Source organism: Malania oleifera, chromosome 3 (genome assembly GCF_029873635.1).
Source record: "Malania oleifera isolate guangnan ecotype guangnan chromosome 3, ASM2987363v1, whole genome shotgun sequence".
NCBI lineage: Eukaryota > Viridiplantae > Streptophyta > Magnoliopsida > Santalales > Ximeniaceae > Malania > Malania oleifera.
The window spans coordinates 121,890,770-121,909,428 of NC_080419.1; the positions used below are offsets into that span (position 1 = coordinate 121,890,770).

The 18,659-nt window shown below is 34.7% G+C and overlaps 1 protein-coding gene across 2 annotated transcripts; it reads left to right on the top strand.

Moving 5' to 3' along the window:
- Nucleotides 1–467: 467 nt before the first annotated feature.
- LOC131150501 (cysteine synthase-like) lies at nt 468–10,971 on the top strand. 2 transcript variants are annotated; one of them, XM_058101245.1, is made up of 10 exons: nt 468–869; nt 2,294–2,403; nt 2,901–2,958; nt 4,006–4,269; nt 5,162–5,299; nt 5,380–5,431; nt 5,571–5,650; nt 9,896–9,955; nt 10,167–10,247; nt 10,629–10,971. In XM_058101245.1, exons 1-10 carry the CDS (start codon nt 642–644, stop codon nt 10,719–10,721), a joined length of 1,164 nt encoding a protein of 387 aa, XP_057957228.1. In that variant the 5' UTR covers nt 468–641; the 3' UTR covers nt 10,722–10,971. The 2 variants fall into 2 exon arrangements, with proteins under 2 accessions (XP_057957228.1, XP_057957227.1); XM_058101244.1 differs by having other exon boundaries at nt 10,167–10,971.
- Nucleotides 10,972–18,659: the final 7,688 nt, after the last annotated feature.

Sequence of the window (18,659 nt, forward strand, 5' to 3'; positions counted from 1 at the left end):
TTATCCGACATCAAGGGAATAATTGAGCGGTGCTTGTTATTATTGTTGTAAAAATATAAAATAAGTAAAATTATAGTGTTATACTTATTTTTGAAACATCACACTTATACTCGTTGAATCAAAATTTAAGAAACATAGCGTGCTTTCATTCTTAGGGAGAATATTTTTGTGATTAAAATTTTAAATTTTAAGTTTGAAAAATAAAACTTTTTATCATTGAGTTCATGCACACACTCATATAAGTATTCTGTATTTATTAAATTTAAATCATAGAAAAATATTTGTATGTTATAAGAGGACACTTTAACCCTATATTTAATTATTAAATCAAATTCTTTATGGTGACTGAAATTTAAGAGCACAAAATATTTTTAAAAAAATTCAAGAGAATTAAAATAAGATATATATATATATATATATATATATATATATATTTTAAATTTTAAAAAATAAAATAAATAAAATCCATGAACAGCTGCGTATAACAATTAACAAGTCAAACTTGAAACCAAAAGAATTTATTCTCGAGAGTTTATTGCGAGCCTTTTGTGGCCTATACGCAGCGAGAATCATAAGCGAAAGGGAAAAAGCAAGACGACATAGCTGACTGGCTTGAAGCAATCTCTCTCTTCTCCTCAACAATGGCTTCTGCTTCCTTGTACAACCCCTTGACGTCCCTCTGCTACTCCAAATCGGAGCTCCGTTCGGACAATCGGGTCCCGAAACAGCCTCGGGTGGCCCCTGCGCCTCTGAGCCCCAGCCAGTCTCAGTCCGGGAAGCTCTCTTTCTCTGTAGCCTGCAAAGCCGTGTCTGTGAAGCCTCAAAAAACTGAGACAGAACGCCTCAACATTGCTGAAGATGTGACTCAGGTGATGAGAAATGAAAAATGTTTAGTTTTTTTGAGTGATTCATGGGAAATACCAAGTGGGTCGTTTGTAATTCTTGACGTTTCGCTTGGAATTGTTTAACAGTTTAAAATTTAAGATTTTCCGTGCTTTAGTATGGTCGTCTTTCATCCCTGAATTTTGGCTCTGAAGTGCTCTAATTTTATCAATTTTTCTCGCGGATTTAGAAAATTGTTTGTTTTTTCTGAATTATTCATGAGAATTGCCAAGCGGGTCATCTTTCAATCCTGAAATTTGACTCTGAAGTCTGAAGTGCCCTAATTTTTCAAATTTCGCACAGCTTTAGAAGGCTTATTTAATATATATTTTTTTCTGAATTATTCATGAAAAATATGGCTGTCAAGCGGCCTAATTTTATCAAATTTTGTATAGCTCAGAAGGGTCCCAAGATTGCTGAATATGCCATTCTGGAAATGAAGTTTATTGGTTTTTTGAATGATGCACGAGAATTTTCATGTGGGTCGTCTGTAATTCTTGAAGTTTGACTTAGAATTGTTTAATAGTTCAAAATTTCCACCATCTTAAAATTGTTAATATTACTGAATATGTTATACTGCGATGAATGTGGTGTTTATTTATCTATATATTTGTTATTTATTGAATTATTCATGAGAATTGCCAATTTGGTTGCTTTCAAATTTTGTACAGATTTAGAAGGGCCCTAATATTACTGAATATGTTACTCTGGGAATGAAGTTAGTTGATGTTTGAGTGAAATGCTAAGTTAATTCTTCTACTATTGACTGGAATCTATTTTAGTCATTATACTTTTTCTGCTAAGTGAATTGTAATATTTTACTAGGAATTTTTGAATGAGGCGATGCGAGCTGTCAAAATTTACTGGTTAGAAGAAGAAAATGAACTAATTTTACATTTAGTTATTTTTAGGTAGTTTGGGTTTATCCTTTTCTGTTTTTTCCCCTTAAAGATTATTAACTTTTATTTATTGTTGACTATTTTCCCCCCTTTTGAGTTGGATTTAGATATCTTGTATTTGATAATTTTATATATCCTATAATGCTTTTTTTCCTTCTATTTTTTTTTTCTTTTGATTTTTGGGAAGGCATGGGGATTTATTTTGAAATACTTCCATTATTTTGTTAATACTGATCTTGAGCAGGGAAAAAAGTCTATTCTCTGTAGTCCAAAAAAATCAAATGATTGCTTTGGGTTCAAAAAATTGGTGGAAAAAGATTCATATTGCCGATCGCACATAGTGGGACTTAAGGGTTGTTATTGTTGTTGTTTTTGGGTTCAAAATCTGTGTCTCTCTGTGTTTTTATCCCTCGCCCCCCCCCCCCCCCCTCCTGCTTTCACGTTATGGTCATTACATGAATTAACATTTCGATTTTTTAATTTATTTTTCATATTACATTTTTGCAACACAGCTTATAGGGAAGACACCAATGGTATACCTGAATAATATTGTAAAGGGAACTGCTGCAAACATTGCTGCTAAGCTTGAGACCATGGAACCATGTGCTAGTGTCAAAGACAGGTGAGAAATGTTAACTGTTACCCAAGTTTTCGACTTTTATAAGCATCTTGTAGTCTGCATACATGGCATGCTAGCTTAATAATAGGACCAAACAGATACAGAGGTAGCAGCCGAGAGTATTCTGCATGAAGTGACTTGATCCAATGATGTCGGACCCTTTGCTTTTGATCCTTTCTTTAGAAGGTAGAAAATTTTACTAGAATATATTTTAAATCAGAATCTTCCATAGTTAATTGATCGTTCTGGAGATCCTGCACTATTATAACTGGACCATGTGTTCATTTTAAATTGGTTGGGGATGCTAAATGTTAAATCTTGGGTTTTAGAAGCAAGATGTGCCAGTATTACATGTATGTGATAAAAAAAAATCCTGATCCTGTACTGTTCCCAAAAGCAGTTGGGACTGGGATAAAGATTCACTTTAATTGTGACGTTTAGTTACTGTTATTAATTTTGTATGTTGTGTGTGTGTTAATTCTTCTAATATATGATTTCAGGATAGGTTACAGTATGATAGCTGATGCTGAGCAAAAAGGGGTTATTATTCCCGGGAAGGTACAGATAGTAGATAGAACTCATATAAACTAGTGTAGACTTAAGCAATTCACAATTTCTATTTATTTTATTGTTTATTAAACACTACTATTACGTTTCTCATAACATGAGAATATTGCTGCCGCTGTTTGTTTATCTTCTAAGGAGGATTTCCTATGCTTTTTTTTTCGTAAGTCTAGTTTCTCTTCAATAATATCTCTTATTTTTCGATAAAAAAATGATGTTGTTGCCTCCAAACACTCAAATCACATAAACATGTAATATAAGCAATATTTAATATATACTTAGTCTAAATGACATTGTTCCAGCTTAAGAATTTAGGTGGGTGGCTCTTGATATGCTATTAGGAATACTTTGTAACTCATTATTCAATCATTTGATTTGCTCTTCCTTGTCTTTTCCTGGTGTTAATTGTATTTGGAATGCTAAAGTTCCTTTGAAGTTCAAGGCTTTTGTTTGGTTGGCTGTCCTTTAGTAGTTAATATTAACAATCTGTTGCAGAGTAGGAGATCCTATAAAGCTCTATCCTAATGTTTTTAGCATGTGTTTGATATTGCTGGGACCCACTCTCATCTTTTATTGTACTGCTCAGCAGCTTGGAATTTTTGGAACGAATGGTTTGGTTTATTTGGAGAGAGTTGGGTATGGTCAGACTTAATACAGACTTTCTTGCTTATTTCTTTTAGAGGATTTGGAATAGTTAGAGCTTAATATGAGGAAAATTTTAAAATTTTGAGGGGTCTATATGCAAATTTTCAACCCTGCCACCCCTCCTTCCACTACTAAACATGGAGTTTATGACACAAAACTCTCCTGTTGTAGAAACTGAAGCCAGCCTGCTTTTCTGTTACTGACTTATATGTTGCTGTATTTGGGAAAAATATATCTTAAGTTCTTTTTTGTTTTCTTTATGCAATTTTTTATAAACAAATAAGATATAGCACATAATGACTGATTCGAAATTCAAATCGTTGGCAAGATTATTCTGCATATTCTGTTTTTTGTGGAGTGTGGGCTCAATGCATTCCTTGCTTCTGCAATTTCTAGAGCGTTCTGGTGGAGCCAACAAGTGGAAACACTGGCATTGGTCTTGCATTTATAGCTGCCTCAAAAGGATATAGACTCATATTGACTATGCCAGCTTCAATGAGCATGGAAAGAAGGGTTCTTTTAAAAGCATTTGGAGCAGAGGTTGTACTAACTGATCCAGCTAAAGGCATGAAAGGAGCAGTTGAAAAAGCTGAAGAGATTTTGAATAAAACACCGAATGCTTACATGCTTCAACAATTTGACAATCCTGCAAATCCTAAGGTTTGTGGCAACTGTTACCCTGTTGCTTCTGGGGTGCACTTCAGGACTAATTCTATTCCTCTTTTTCCAGTAATTTACTTTTATTCCAACCTTTTGACCATGAGTTCATTTAGTTATGTCAGGCAGATAGAATGCCATATGTACAGTTCGTAACTTCTTAACCAGCTTCATGATGGAAATGGGGCTCGAATCTTCCAAAATGAAACTTTCCTGCAAGCTTGAAGCTTATGCTCTTTAAGATTGAACTCTTCAGAATGAGAATTTATTTATTTTTTATTTTCAGACAAAATAAACAGTCAAAGTAGATTTAGTAAAAATGATCCACCATAGATATTCCCTATTTCTAGATTTTGTGTTGCCTGAAATGATCATGATTGTATCAGTTCTTGGACAATTAACCCCAAAAATTCAAAAAGTAATTCTTTTCATCTCGAGTGAATTCAAATTGTTCAAATTGGTCTGATATTTGAATTTTCTTGAACTGGTAGACCTTTTAGGTGACCCCCGCTATGTGATCATCATCAGAGGACTTGCATACTGGACATATGTTATTTATAGAGGTTTAAATACTCGATCCATGTAAACCATGGAAAAATGTCAGCATAGTGTGTTCCTAAATGATGTCGATATTAGATAGGACCATCTACAGGATGACTTCCTGGACATGGTCTCTTGAATCTCTTATATCTGTGGATTGTACAGTTGCATGGCGCTTTGCTTTGTCTATCCTGAAGAACAATGATTTTGAATCCATTCCTTAACTGTAGATTAATGACAATAAGACATTTTTGCTGGTTTTGTCTTTAACCCTTTTTGTAATTTTTGATTGATAAGGAGAAGACACTATTTCTTATTTTGTGAACTTGGCTGTAAATTCACTTATTTTGTGTAGATACACTATGAAACTACTGGTCCAGAGATTTGGGAAGATACAAGAGGCAAGGTGGATATCTTTATTGCGGGAATTGGAACTGGTGGAACCATTTCTGGGGTTGGCAGGTTCCTTAAAGAGAAAAATCCTAGAATAAAGGTAGATCTTCTCCCATTAAGAATGGGAAAACCTCATATTCATGTCCATTAGCATCCTTATATCACTTGGTAATTTATCAGGTTATTGGTGTGGAACCTTTGGAAAGCAATATTCTATCGGGTGGAAAGCCTGGTAAGTTACAATAACCGGAAAAAGGAAAAAGAAAAAGGAAACATTTTTAGCTCTCCCTAGTTTTGAATGATGTTTCTTTAATTCTTTCTTCCATTCAAAAATTTAATTTTTAATGTGTTCTTCATACTATTAAATGCAGGTCCTCACAAAATTCAAGGGATTGGAGCTGGTTTTATACCCAGAAATTTGCATCAAGATGTGGTTGATGAAATAGTCGAGGTTAAGTCTGATTCCCTTCATAATTGTTAGTATAAAACTGTCCTGTTCCTCCTTTATTCTCTAAAGAAGGTTATTCTTTGTGGTCCGCCCCTTCCCCGGACCCTGCATACGCTGGAGCTTTGTGCACATGGCTGCCTTTTATTTTTATTTTTATTTTATTTTATTTGGTATCTCATGAATTTGACAAATTATAGAGCTATTACAACTGCATGGACTTGTCCTTAATTTTTTTTTTGTTTGTTTTTGGGGGGGGGGGGGGGGGGGGTGGTGTGGAGCTATAATATTAGGAAGAAAAATGTGATGATTATCTTGTCTAATCTTCAAATTTCATATTTTTGGTAGGCTTACATTTGCCTTGGGCCTCACAATAGGAGTTAGCCCATCTCCCATTCCATACCCCTTCACAACCTTCATTTGACTGCTTGTTTGCTTTTGATGATCCTTGTCCATTAATTTGCACTTAGAAAGCAGTGGGGATCTTCCTAGGAACAGTTTTAAAGAATTCGGGATCCACTGTACAACAACAACAAAACCAAGCCTTATTCCCACTAAGTGGGGTCGGCTATATGAATCCTTTTCCGCCAATTTATGCGATCATGGACCATTTCTTTTGATAGATTCAAGGATATTAAATCCTTACTCACTATTTCCTCCCAAGTTATTTTTGGTCTACCCCTACCCCTTCTACTGCCCCCCACAGTAACTAAGTCACTCTTCCTCACAGGTGCACTATAAGGCCTACGCTGCAAGTGTCCATACCATCTGAGTCGTCCCTCCTTTATCTTATCTTCTATAGGAGCTACACCTAACTTACCATGAATATGTTCATTCCTTAATTTATCTTTCAATGTTATACCACTCATCCATCTAAGCATCGTCATCTCGGCAACTTTTACTTTTTGAATATTATGTTTCTTCGTCCCCCAACATTCCGATCCATATAGCATAACTGGTCTTATAGCTGTCCTATAAAACTTCCCTTTCAATTTTAAGGGTATTCTACGATCACATGGCACACTTGAAGCACTTCTCTATTTTACCCAACCTGCTTTAACTCTATGCATTACATCATCTTCAATTTCTCCTTCAGCTTGCATAATAGATTCAAGGTATCGAAATCTGCAAGTGCTATTTATTTCTTCATCATCAAGTTTAACTTTGTCTCCAATATTCCTCCTATCATTACTAAAATTACATTTCATATATTTTGTTTTATTTCTACTTATCTTAAAGCCTCTAGATTCCAAAGCTTCTCTCTATAATTCTAGTTCAACCTCTACTTCATCCCTAGTTTCGTCAATTAATACAATATCATCTGCAAATAACATACACTATGGAACTTCCTTTTGAATACTCTTAGTCAATTGGTCTATCACTAAAGCAAAAAGATAAGGACTCAAAGCAGATCCTTGATGTACACCTATGGTAATTGGAAATTCTCTAGTTTCTCCATCTATAGTCCTTACACTAGTCATTACTTCATCGTGCATATCCTTAATGACATTGATATACCTACAACATACACCTTTTTTTTCTAAAACCCACCATAGAACTTCCCTAGGTATCCTATCATATGCTTTCTCAAGGTCAATAAATATCATATGCAAGTCCCTCTTCTTTTCCCTAAACTTTTGCATTAATCTTCTTAAAAGATAAATAGCTTTTGTGGTAGATCTCCCAAGCATAAAACCAAATTGATTTTCTGAGATCTTCGTTTCTAACCTTAATCTTTGTTCAACTACTCTTTCCCATAGTTTCATCGTATGACTCATAAGTTTAATTCCACAATAGTTATTATAATTTTGAATATCTCCTTTATTTTTGTATATAGGTATTAAAGTATTTTTCCTCTATTCATCTGGCATTTTCTTAGTTTTTACAATTGTATTAAGTAAATTAGTTAACCATATAATTCCGTTTTCACCCAAACATTTCCAAACTTGAATTGGGATGTTATCTGGTCCCATAGCTTTCCCGTTTTTCATCTTTTTTAGTGCAAACTTAATTTCGTTAACTCTAATTTTGCGAATAAATCTTATATTTTTAGTCTTTTCCTCATTTGACAATTCTAAGTTTAAGCCTTCTATTTGGTTTTCGTTAAACAACTTACTAAAGTAACTTCGCCATCTTTCTTTAATATCTTCGTCCTTAACAAAGACAATATCATCCTCACTTTTTATATATTTTACATTTCCTAAGTCCTTGCTCTTCCTTTCTCTAGCTTTAACAAGTTTAAATATATCTCTTTCCCCTTCTTTTGTACCTAATCTATCATACAAACTATTAAATGATCTATATTTAGCTTCACTAACGGTCCTTTTTGCATTTTTCTTGCCTCCTTATATTTTTCAAAGTTATCTTTGTTTCTACATTTTTGCCACGTTTTATTCCAAATTCTTTTTGTCTTTATGATTTTTTGTACATCTTTATCCCACCACCAACTTTCTTTGCTATTCGAGAATCTTCCCCTTGATTCACCTAAAATCTCTTTTGCTATCTTTTTAATAGAGCTAGCTAATCTATTCCAAAGAGTATTAGTATCTATCCCATCCTCTGAGGTCCAATCCCCATCTTTGATCATTTTATCTTTAAATTTTATTATATTTTCTCCTTTTAGGTTCCACCATCTAGTTTTCTTACACTGGTTTATTTTATCCTTTTTCTTCTATTTTTTAATGCATATATCTAACACTAAGACTCTATGTTGTGTGGTTAGACTTTCACCTGGAATAACTTTACAATCCTATTCGGGATCCACTGTAAAAGTACAAAAATTATAGTCGTAGAATATGGTTGCAGAAAAGTTGTAGACTGTACTGCTTCAATAAGCAATGCATATTTTAGATTCCATTTACTGAGCCAGGAAGGGTGGGACTGAGGGGGAAGGCTCCTTTATTGAGAACTAAGTTGAAATGATTCTGTTTCCATTTTGTCTCCTTGCATGAAGTGTTAAATTATTAACAATATAATTTGATATATTTTGAATTCATTTAGATCATAGGTTTGAGAAAGGAGAAAAGTTGCAGAGAAGATAGGCCTTAGTATCTTGACTCATGAACCTAGTTCCGTTGGATGTCATTTGATAGATTAGTAAGCTTAGTCGCGTTCAGACCATTGAAAAGTTGGCAGCATAATACAGCTTTGATATCCACTAGCCCAATGTTGAGAGGTAGCTTTGGTCTCAGCTACATCAAGGTACTTAGCGAGAAAGAGAATAAAAAAAATTTCAAACGAAAATTAATATATATGCTAGTCAGAAAGCAGCCTTGATCCTGTGAAGTTGACATTTGATTTTCTTTTCTTTTCTCTTTCAACAAGAAATTAAATTCAGATGAAAATTAATATATATGCTAGTCAGAAAGCAGCCTTGATCCTGTGAAGTTGACATTTGATTTTCTTTTCTTTTCTCTTTCAACAAGAAATTAAATTCAGATGAAAATTTCCTATGATAGAACTGAAGCGAGTTCTTAGCAAAGTCCATCTTGGTCTGTTTGGAACTTGGAGAAAATTAGGGAAAAGAAAGGAAAATAAAATGGAATCCTCTCTTTCATGTTTGATTATCAAGGAAAGTGGGAAAGAAAATGAAGAATATACCAACTTTTTGATTTTACGCATAGTTAACATTTTATTTTTATTAATTCTTAATAATATTAGAACAAGTTTTCATTTTTAATTGTACTTAGAGAGAAAATACACTGAAAAATGACTTCCCTTCTTATTTTCCTTTCCTCAGACAAAATCGCTGATCCAAACAGACCCAAAAATTTCTGAGTCTCTAATTTAGCATCCTTATCAATGTAGATTTAGTTCCTTTCATTTCACACTGCCAAAGGTAATATTGTGCATAAAATGCTGGGTACCCGAATTGCTGGTAACTTGGCTCAAGGCTGTAGCCATTAGGAAATTAATGAAATCTCAATAAACTTGTACAAAGCATATCTTTTCTCTTTTTCTTTTTTTTTCAAGAAAATAGTTACCACAAAATGGAGGCTCAAAACCTGTGGACATGCCCTATTTCTTTAGGCATTCCTGGTAATGTGTTCTTCACATTTAACTGTTGTATGTGAATTTGCATACACAGATGATATATTATTATGTTCATAACATACGAGGTATATTATGTACGACTTGTACCTTGTAGGATATGTGGCTTGAATTCTGAGTTGCTGATATTCATGACTTTTCCCAGGAGCAGTGCTTTCACTATTGTGTATTTTAGTTCTCAATGGTTGTAAATTTTTTCAGATATCAAGTGGTGAAGCTGTTGAAACGGCAAAGAAGTTGGCACTCGAGGAAGGCTTATTGGTTAGTTCTTGCACTATATATATATATATATATATATATATATATATATATTCTTGGAAGAGGTGGGAGGTGGGAGGTGGGGGTTGGGGGAGAGCTGAGTTGTTCTTCTAGACTATATTTTTCATAAAATGAAGTTTTTGAATTTGCCTTGTTTCTGAATATAATTGTTCCGTTTTAAAATCTTTCCTCGTGTTTTTAAATTTCTTAACAGGTGGGAATTTCTTCTGGAGCGGCTGCCGCTGCTGCAATAAGGGTTGGAAAGCGAGCTGAGAATGCAGGAAAGCTTATTGCGGTGTGTATTTCTTCTCTGGTATTACAATTTGAGTTCGAAAGTAATACAAAACTACAAATGACACTGAAGTTCTATGGTTCCATCCATTCTTGGATGCCAACTGTTAAGAAGCTATGTAGGACTTTGGGTAGAAATTGGGGGGAAAATGCATCTTTGGTATATTAGCCATAGATGTTCCATCATCCTTTTTTACATTTTTCTTCTTCTGTTCTTCGTTTTTAATGAATTCCTTTGCTCTCATTCAAAAAATTGATATGCTTGAGCCAACCATATTTGAAACTACTCTTGATAATCAGTATAGCTAGAAAGCAATATGAGTTCCTGCATCTGCAGTTCAAGTTATTATCTTGAACATCTTTTGTTGTGTTCGGACACTTGCAGGTTGTATTCCCCAGCTTCGGCGAACGATACCTCTCCTCAGTTCTTTTCCAGTCAATTCGTGAAGAATGTGAGAAAATGCAACCTGTTCAGTGAAAATCCTTCTACCCAGAGAAATCTCTGAGACACAAATTGTTGGAGAAAAAAAATTCTTTTGGTGATCAAACAAACATCACTGGTTCTTATTATAGCTTTTCTTCCTTTTCCCTCTGATATCTGTACATACATTTTGCTCTTTTTATCCTCCAGGTTTGCCTGTAGGATGCATGGTGGTCTAACATTCTCCATTCATGACTGGTTTCTTCCTATTTGAAAGTTCATAATTTTATTGCTGAAATTTTCAGTATGCATTTCACTTGCAGCTTTGAGTGCAAGAAGATTTTATTTTTCTTTGAAATGTTTCCCCTCTATAAAATATATGTGTGTTTGGTTAACAGTAAAATGCTTTCTATTACTACCCTTTATGAAGTGATTTTCCATTGCAGTGTTTAAGCTTTGAAAATTTTTCGGTAAAAATAAAAGCAAGATCAATCTCTCCTATGCATAACTTTAAACATTGAGATTAAAATTTTTATGATAACTATTTTATGATTATGCTTTTTTGTTTTTCCATAATATATATTCTGCCAAAATTTTAATAAAACCATTTAACTTGGTAATTATTTTTTTTGGTATATTAACTTTAGTTTTGAGTGTTTGAGTTTATGGGTGACATATTTAAATTATATGACATTTTAAATAGTCTTTGAAATGTGATTGAAATATATATATATATATATATATATATATATATATATATATATATATATGAAAAATTGTTGTCAAAATAGATTTCAGTCCCTGAATGTTTCACACTAGTTTTTCCAGTTATTTCAGGAAAAAAATTAAAATTGCAATTTGCATCCAAAGCAATTGGGAAATAATGAAATTCTTTTCCGCAACAGAATAATTTTAATATCTATTTAATGAGAATATTTTGCTGCAAAACCATATATTAAATAATGAAATTGGCTAATCAAAACTTCTTAAGATGCAATCATACACTTTGAAGAACCGAAATTGAACCATTTTAAAGGTTAATCGGAATTTAATTAATTGATTTTTATGCTAGTGTAATAGTTAACTGGATTGAACCAAATTATTGGATATGATTTAAAAATTTTAAGTCATTAAAAATTAATATTTTAAAATTTATTAAAATTAATATGTAAATTTTAAAATTCAAGCATCAATAAGTTGTCTGCATAAAATTGATCGCTTTTTCATTCTACTATTTTGTTTTTTATTTTTTATTTTTTCAACCTGAAATTTAACTTTAAAAAATTGGAGAATGAATTAATTTTATTATTTTAAAACTTGGTGACATAGGAAATATTTTTATATCAGGTTTTATAGAAGCAAGCAATATTCGATTAATTTGGTAGTTTGCAAATGTGAAAAAACCAAAGCAAAATTTTATTTTTGTTTTTTTAAAAGAAGTTTCGACACATTGCGTCGAATTTTGTGAAGCTAGATGAAATAAAAACAAACTAAAGTGATGATATTACAGAGTATAAAATTGAAATAACCAATCACATGCTAATTAAGTACATTATAATTCATACCCATATGAAACTTACATATAATAACACAAAAAGAAGAACAGAGGTCCCCTACCTATAGAAAGCCACAGGCACATATTTTATGTATGTTATGAATTACATGCATGCAAAGTGAAAGGGTATCTATATTAATTCCAGTAAAGTATAGGTTTTTTATTTATTGGACTAACATTTTTGAATTAGACCATTTTTATAAGTCCAACATCTTTGGCAAAAGACATTCACCTCCCTTGAGATTTGACAAAAAGGCAGAGACATTTTCTGAAGTTTCAAAAATTTAATTGACATCTGCTAAGGTTTTAAAAATTTTAAGAGGACCTCCTTTGAGATTTGTCAAAACGATACAAACTTTCCCTTATATTTGTAAAAAAGACAAGTTTTTTTAAGGGAGTTTTGTGTCTTTTGCGAAACCTTAAAGGAGGTTTGTGACATTTTTGAAATCTCATAAGAGGTTTCTAGAATTTTTGAAATATCAAGGAAGGTCAATATCTTTTTGTCAAATTTGAGGGGAGGTCAGTGTCTTTTGTTCAAATAAAAATTATATGGGGCTGTGACATACTCTTTTGACTATTCTTTGACGTTATCTTTAGAGTGTTCTATAGTTCTATGTACAATCCAACCATATAATAATATTCTTAGGATGCCTTTGACATCAAATTAATGTAACAGTTTTGATCTAATTTTGATGAGGTATTATTTATTTTGCCCCACTAGATTTCCAATTTAGTTGTATAAAAGGAGCCTCAGAGGCTAAACCATCCTTGTAAGTTTTTTTTAAAATTTTTAAAATTTTATTTTATTTCTAATATTAATAAACCGAAAATTCACTATAAAAATAGGAAAATGAATTATTTTTATTTTTAAAACCAAAAGGGATACATATGATATATTATGTATATCAATATCATAGATGCAGTCAATATTTGATAGTTTGGAAATGCAAAAACCAAGGCAGAAATTTTTCTTTTTTAATTTTTGAAGAGAGATATATTGATCAATTCGTATAACTGATATTTTTAAAGCTGATTAAGGATGTAGAATTAATTAACTAATTAATTAATTAATAGTAGTTATGCTTTGCATGCTTGGAATCATGGAATCCACAAGTTGTCAAGAACCATATTGTCATATTATTTCATATGAGTTTATGTGTCTAAAAAAGTATGAAAAAAAAAAAAAAAATGTACATATTGTGCATTCATATCGATTGACTTAGAGTTGGCTTGAGAAACCCTTCAGTCCATTTTGATCGACAAGTGATGATGCACAAGGAAGGAAAAAAAGAGAGATAGAGAATTAGGGTAAAAGATATTACTTCATTAGAGACTTCTAGATTTTTGGGTACCTTAGCGAGGTAGGAGACGCTTCTCATTGCTCACAAAATCTCAGTGGCCCCTTAGTGAGGTCAGGGTGCCTTGACGAGGTAGCAACCTCTTCTCACTTGATGTCTATGTGGCCCCTTAGTGAGGTCAAGGTACCTTAATGAGATAACAACCTCTTCTCACAAAATCTCGACGTGGCCCTTTTGTGAGGTCAGATTAGCATCCTTTCCTCATCGCTTACAAGATTTTTACGTGGGCCCTTAAGGATGAGGCATGAGGTTGGCGTTATTGCAAGTAATTCATCTCCCCTTTAAAATTGTCATAAAGAATGATAAAACGCGGTAAAGGTTTTCAAGGATCAAATAAAAGTTCAAATAGGCATAAATCATATCCGCACTTCTTTGAATTTGTCTAATCCATATGGGTAGGAGGACTTCGCACCAAGCACTGGTTATTAGGTATATTAATTACTGTTTACGATTTTTTTTTTCATATCAATGAGTACAAATCTCTTTATTTGTATGACTTAAATAAATAAATCTTGTATTCTTGAAGAAGTGATTCAATTACAGGGATTTGGAATGATACTTATGAGACTTATGATATTGATCCACAAGATTGACATTCAAATATTCTTCTTAAATATAATACTAGAGCGTATTAACTTAAACCAACAAGCTCTAATTAATTTCTCTTACCTCAAATGGCAAGTGATTTTAAAAACCAATGGGAATACGTTTTATTTTCTTAAAATGGAAAATATATATTTACATGTACACTGAAAACTTAATAAAGAAAATAAAATAATGACAAAAATAAATAGATCGGTTCATTAATTATGTGGGTTGATGACTTGTGTAGTCACATGCTAATTTTTGTATAAGTGATATAATTTTAAAAGATAAAGTATTAAATGCTTAAACACATTTGTGTAATATTTTGAATACAGATACACATGTATATATATAGTAAATAATTATTTTTAATTTATGTTGGAGAGAGATCATGTGAGATAGAGGAAGAGGAATTAACCTAGAATATCTTCGATAATATGGTAAAAAGAAATTTCCAATTTTCGGCTATAATAACCTCTTCTTTGATATTTTTCAGCAAAGACTTACGAATTTGAAAAAGAATAAAAAAATGTATATACCTCGTAACCTCTTCGAATTTGATTTGAATAGCCACATCAAACAATAAAATGGATTAATATTCAATGGCAATTTTTTTTATTATTATGTTATAATTCGTCTTAACTTGATTTCTTAAATTATTAAAACGGCTTAAAATTCTACTATTAACATAAATTGTAATATATATATATATATAAATTGTGCACAATTGCGAAAGAAGATCCATATATATATAGACACAAGTCGATTTTTTGTAACAAAAATACACTTTTGCGCATGCCTGAAAAAAAGAGAGATCGATCCATACCCAATTTACTAAATACCATATCGATCGCAATTAATTAAGTTAAAAGTGAATTAATTTGATGGTCAATTGCTAGTTCATGAATGAGGCCCTGGTCAAATAAGTCAAGTTTGGATTATTTAAGAAACGATTACAAAATATATTAAAAAATAAGAAACTGTTGATGACCACGCGGGGTGGAAGAACATGTTTCCTAGCTGCCTTCCGTAGTTCACATGCATAGGGGCTGCTTTGCTCAGAAATCAATACAATACAAACAGCCCCTTAATTAATTCATTTTTTTATTATTAAAAAAATGGATTCAAACTGCAGGCTCCCAACTCCTACTTAATATAATTAACGTGATCTCCACACACCTACCCTTTGATCTTAATTCTCTCTCTCTTTCTCTCTCTCTCTCTCTCTCTCTCTCTGTACATATAGGGTTTGCAGTCTTGATCCCTTCTCCCATTGCCATTGCCTGTTCTTTAAATTGTTGCCAAATTGCTATATACATTTCCCTTAGTTACAATGGAATTAAAGGAACAAGAGATCTTCTTCTCTTCTCCTTCCTTCTCTCCTCCCACAAGGTATGATCTCTCTCTCTCTCTCTCACACACACACACACACACACACACATGTTAGGACCCTGTGAGCATCTAGAAGAAAGTGACACAAAAAAATTTACGTGTTTCGGTAAAAAACGACCTACGTCCATGGAGCACACACCAACTATTCAATAACTCGCCGAAAAATGTTACAATTCTCTCTCTCTCTCTCTCTCTCTCTCTCTCTCTCTCTCTCTCTCTCTCTCTCTCTCTCTCTTCCTCCCTTCTTCCTCACAACTCTCTCCGCACTCTCTATGCTCTCTCTGCACTGTGCTATGCTGTGCAATTGTCACTTTCCGCAACCTCTTTATATAGGCTTGGATTTTACATTGTAATTAAATGTGAATCAATACAAATTAATCACAAATTGGAAGTTTATAATCAAGAGATAAATGGAGAATAAATTCACACGTTTTCTGACTCAGCTCAACGTGTCTCCAGCTGTGTTTCTGGCTCCATCTCTAACAATCTCCCACTTGGAGAAAGAGACACCTCCTCAACCAGAGTATCATGAATAAATGATGTACTCATAATATGTGTCTTCAAGCATGAAGACCAACTGAAGTTGAACACAACTTCAGCTTCTCTGTAGTCGCCACCTTCCTGTCTACTCGATTCTTGCATACTAATCTGATGGCTGTCTTCACAACTGGTGTAAAAATGCCGGTGTAGTCAATCCCTTCCTTCAGTTTGAAGTCTTTGACTACCAACTGAGGCTTGTACCTTTTGGAGCCGTCATGCTCCTCTTCGATTCTGTACATCCACTTGTTATGAAGGCCTTTAGGCAACTTCCACATTCTGTTGGAGGTGAGGGACTTCCTCTCATCCTTCATCGCAAGCTCCCACTTGCTCGTATCTGCCACCTGACATGCTTCATCGTAGCATTCGGGCACTCCTCCATCTGTAGGAAGTAAGTAATCAATATACTTTCTGTCTGGTATATGGGACCGAGTAGATATCCTAAGCTCTGGAGTTGGAGTAGGAGATGGTGGTGCGACGATCTGCTCCACTGGTTCCTCCACCTGAGGATTCTCGGTATTCTGCTGATGTATCCCAACACATTCATGGGTGTTTATCTAGAAACTAACCCTCTTCTATTTCCTGACTATACAATCCTCACACATGTCAACCTGCACTGACTGTAGACCACTCAATTTTTCCTTTGAGTGCTTCACCCTAAGTCCCTTCTCGCTCATGTGACGAAGTCGTTGGTGCCAGATGTTGCTGTCACCATTTCCTGCAGCAACTAAAATAGACATGGAGGCATTGGAGGTTAGAAAAAGTGTTCCGCTTTTCTTACCTCGCACAATCATTAGTACACCCTTTGAGACTTTCCATTCATCACCAATGAATTTCCTCGTGTATCTCTTATCTTCCAGCTGACCAACTAAGATCAAATTCTTTCTCAGGTCTGGAATATACCTGACATCCTTCAGATTCCATATTGACCCGTTTATACTGATTTTCACAACTCCCTTGCTGGTTACGTCGCAAGGTTGATCGTTGCCAAGGTACACTTTACCAAAATTACTTGGTGTGTACTCCTCTAGGCAATCTCTGCAGCATGTGGCATGGAATGAAGCTCCAGAGTCTATGACCCAAGACTCCTGCTTGCTCTCCGAAGAGCATATCAACATCTCATCATTCTCAGAAGCAATATTTGCTTTTGTCTTTGCCCTCATCTTGAATTCTTTCTTCTGACTCCTGCACTGGTTCCTGTAATGATCAGTTTTTCCACAGTTCCAGCACTCAATAACTTTAGTGCTCTGGGAACTTGTGTCTTGAGTACCTCTGGGATTTCCGGATTGAGATCGCCTAGGCCTAGATCTGCCGTGGTTGTTTGATCGTCCATGCCTATTTCCTCTACCTCGATTCTCTATGTTCAAGGCTGAACTTGAATTGGAGTTATGGTTCGGCAGTATTCTTATTTCCTCCGTCAAAATCATGCTGACGACCTCATCGTATATAAGCTTCGATTTTCCTGCGGAGCTACTGATGGCAGTGACGACACCATTCCAATTTTCAGGTAGCTGACTGAGAATCAGTAGAGCCCAACTCTCATTATCAAACGTTATCCCGACTGAGGCGAGTTGATCAGACAACTCATTGAAATTATTTAGATGCCTGCTAAAACTCTCACCTGCAGACATGTTTATCGTAAATAGTCTTTTCATGAGATGTACCTTGTTTGCGGATGAAGGCTACTCGTACATATTTGAGAGCGCATCCATCAGAGACTTGGTGGATGTTATATGCTTGATATTGAAATCCACAGATTTCGACAACGTTATTCTGATGGCTCTAAGGGCTTTTCGATCAAGCAACTCCCACTCGTCCTCGTTCATGGATGTTGGCTTACCCTTCAACGGTAAGTACAATTCCTTCCCAAATAAATAGTCTTCTATCTGCATCTTCTAAAAACCGAAATAGTTCCCGTTGAACATTTCAATTTTTGAGCTCTTTTCATTTGACATCTTGATTCGCTAATTTAGAGATGGAATTAGCTCAAATGGATAGCACGGTTGGATCCGAAACGATTGAAAACCCTAGAAATGGTTCAAGTCGCTCGAACAACGGACTCAAAACGACCCCGAAAAGCTCAGTAAAACCTGGCCAAACCGCTGACGTGGCAGTGGGGTCCACCTGCTGACGTGGCTGTGGGACCCACTTGCTGACGTTGCAGCGGCTCTGGCTGACGTGGCTCTTGCTGGCGTGTCAGCTGACTGGGCCGATTTTGAGGCGCGGGTCGGATCCAGTTCGTGGATCGGATCTTGGGTTCGCTTGGGACAAAGAGTTTTTTGGGTCGGGTCGAGGCGCTCGGGTGAGGAAGACGCGTGCGGCGCATCGTCGGCCCATGGAGAGGCATCTTGCTCTGGCAAGACGCGTGGGGGAGCGTGCGGGCTTGTCTGAACTCCGTTCGAGCTCCGGCGGACACCCTTCTCTTCGTCTCAGCGAGGTGAGTGCGATGGTGGCCTCAAAACACACTTTCGATCTACTGGATAGAGCTCTGAATTTCGGGATCACTTCTGATATGGATTTTCTGCTCCAACCGGGCTCTGATACCACTTGTTAGGACCCTGTGAGCAT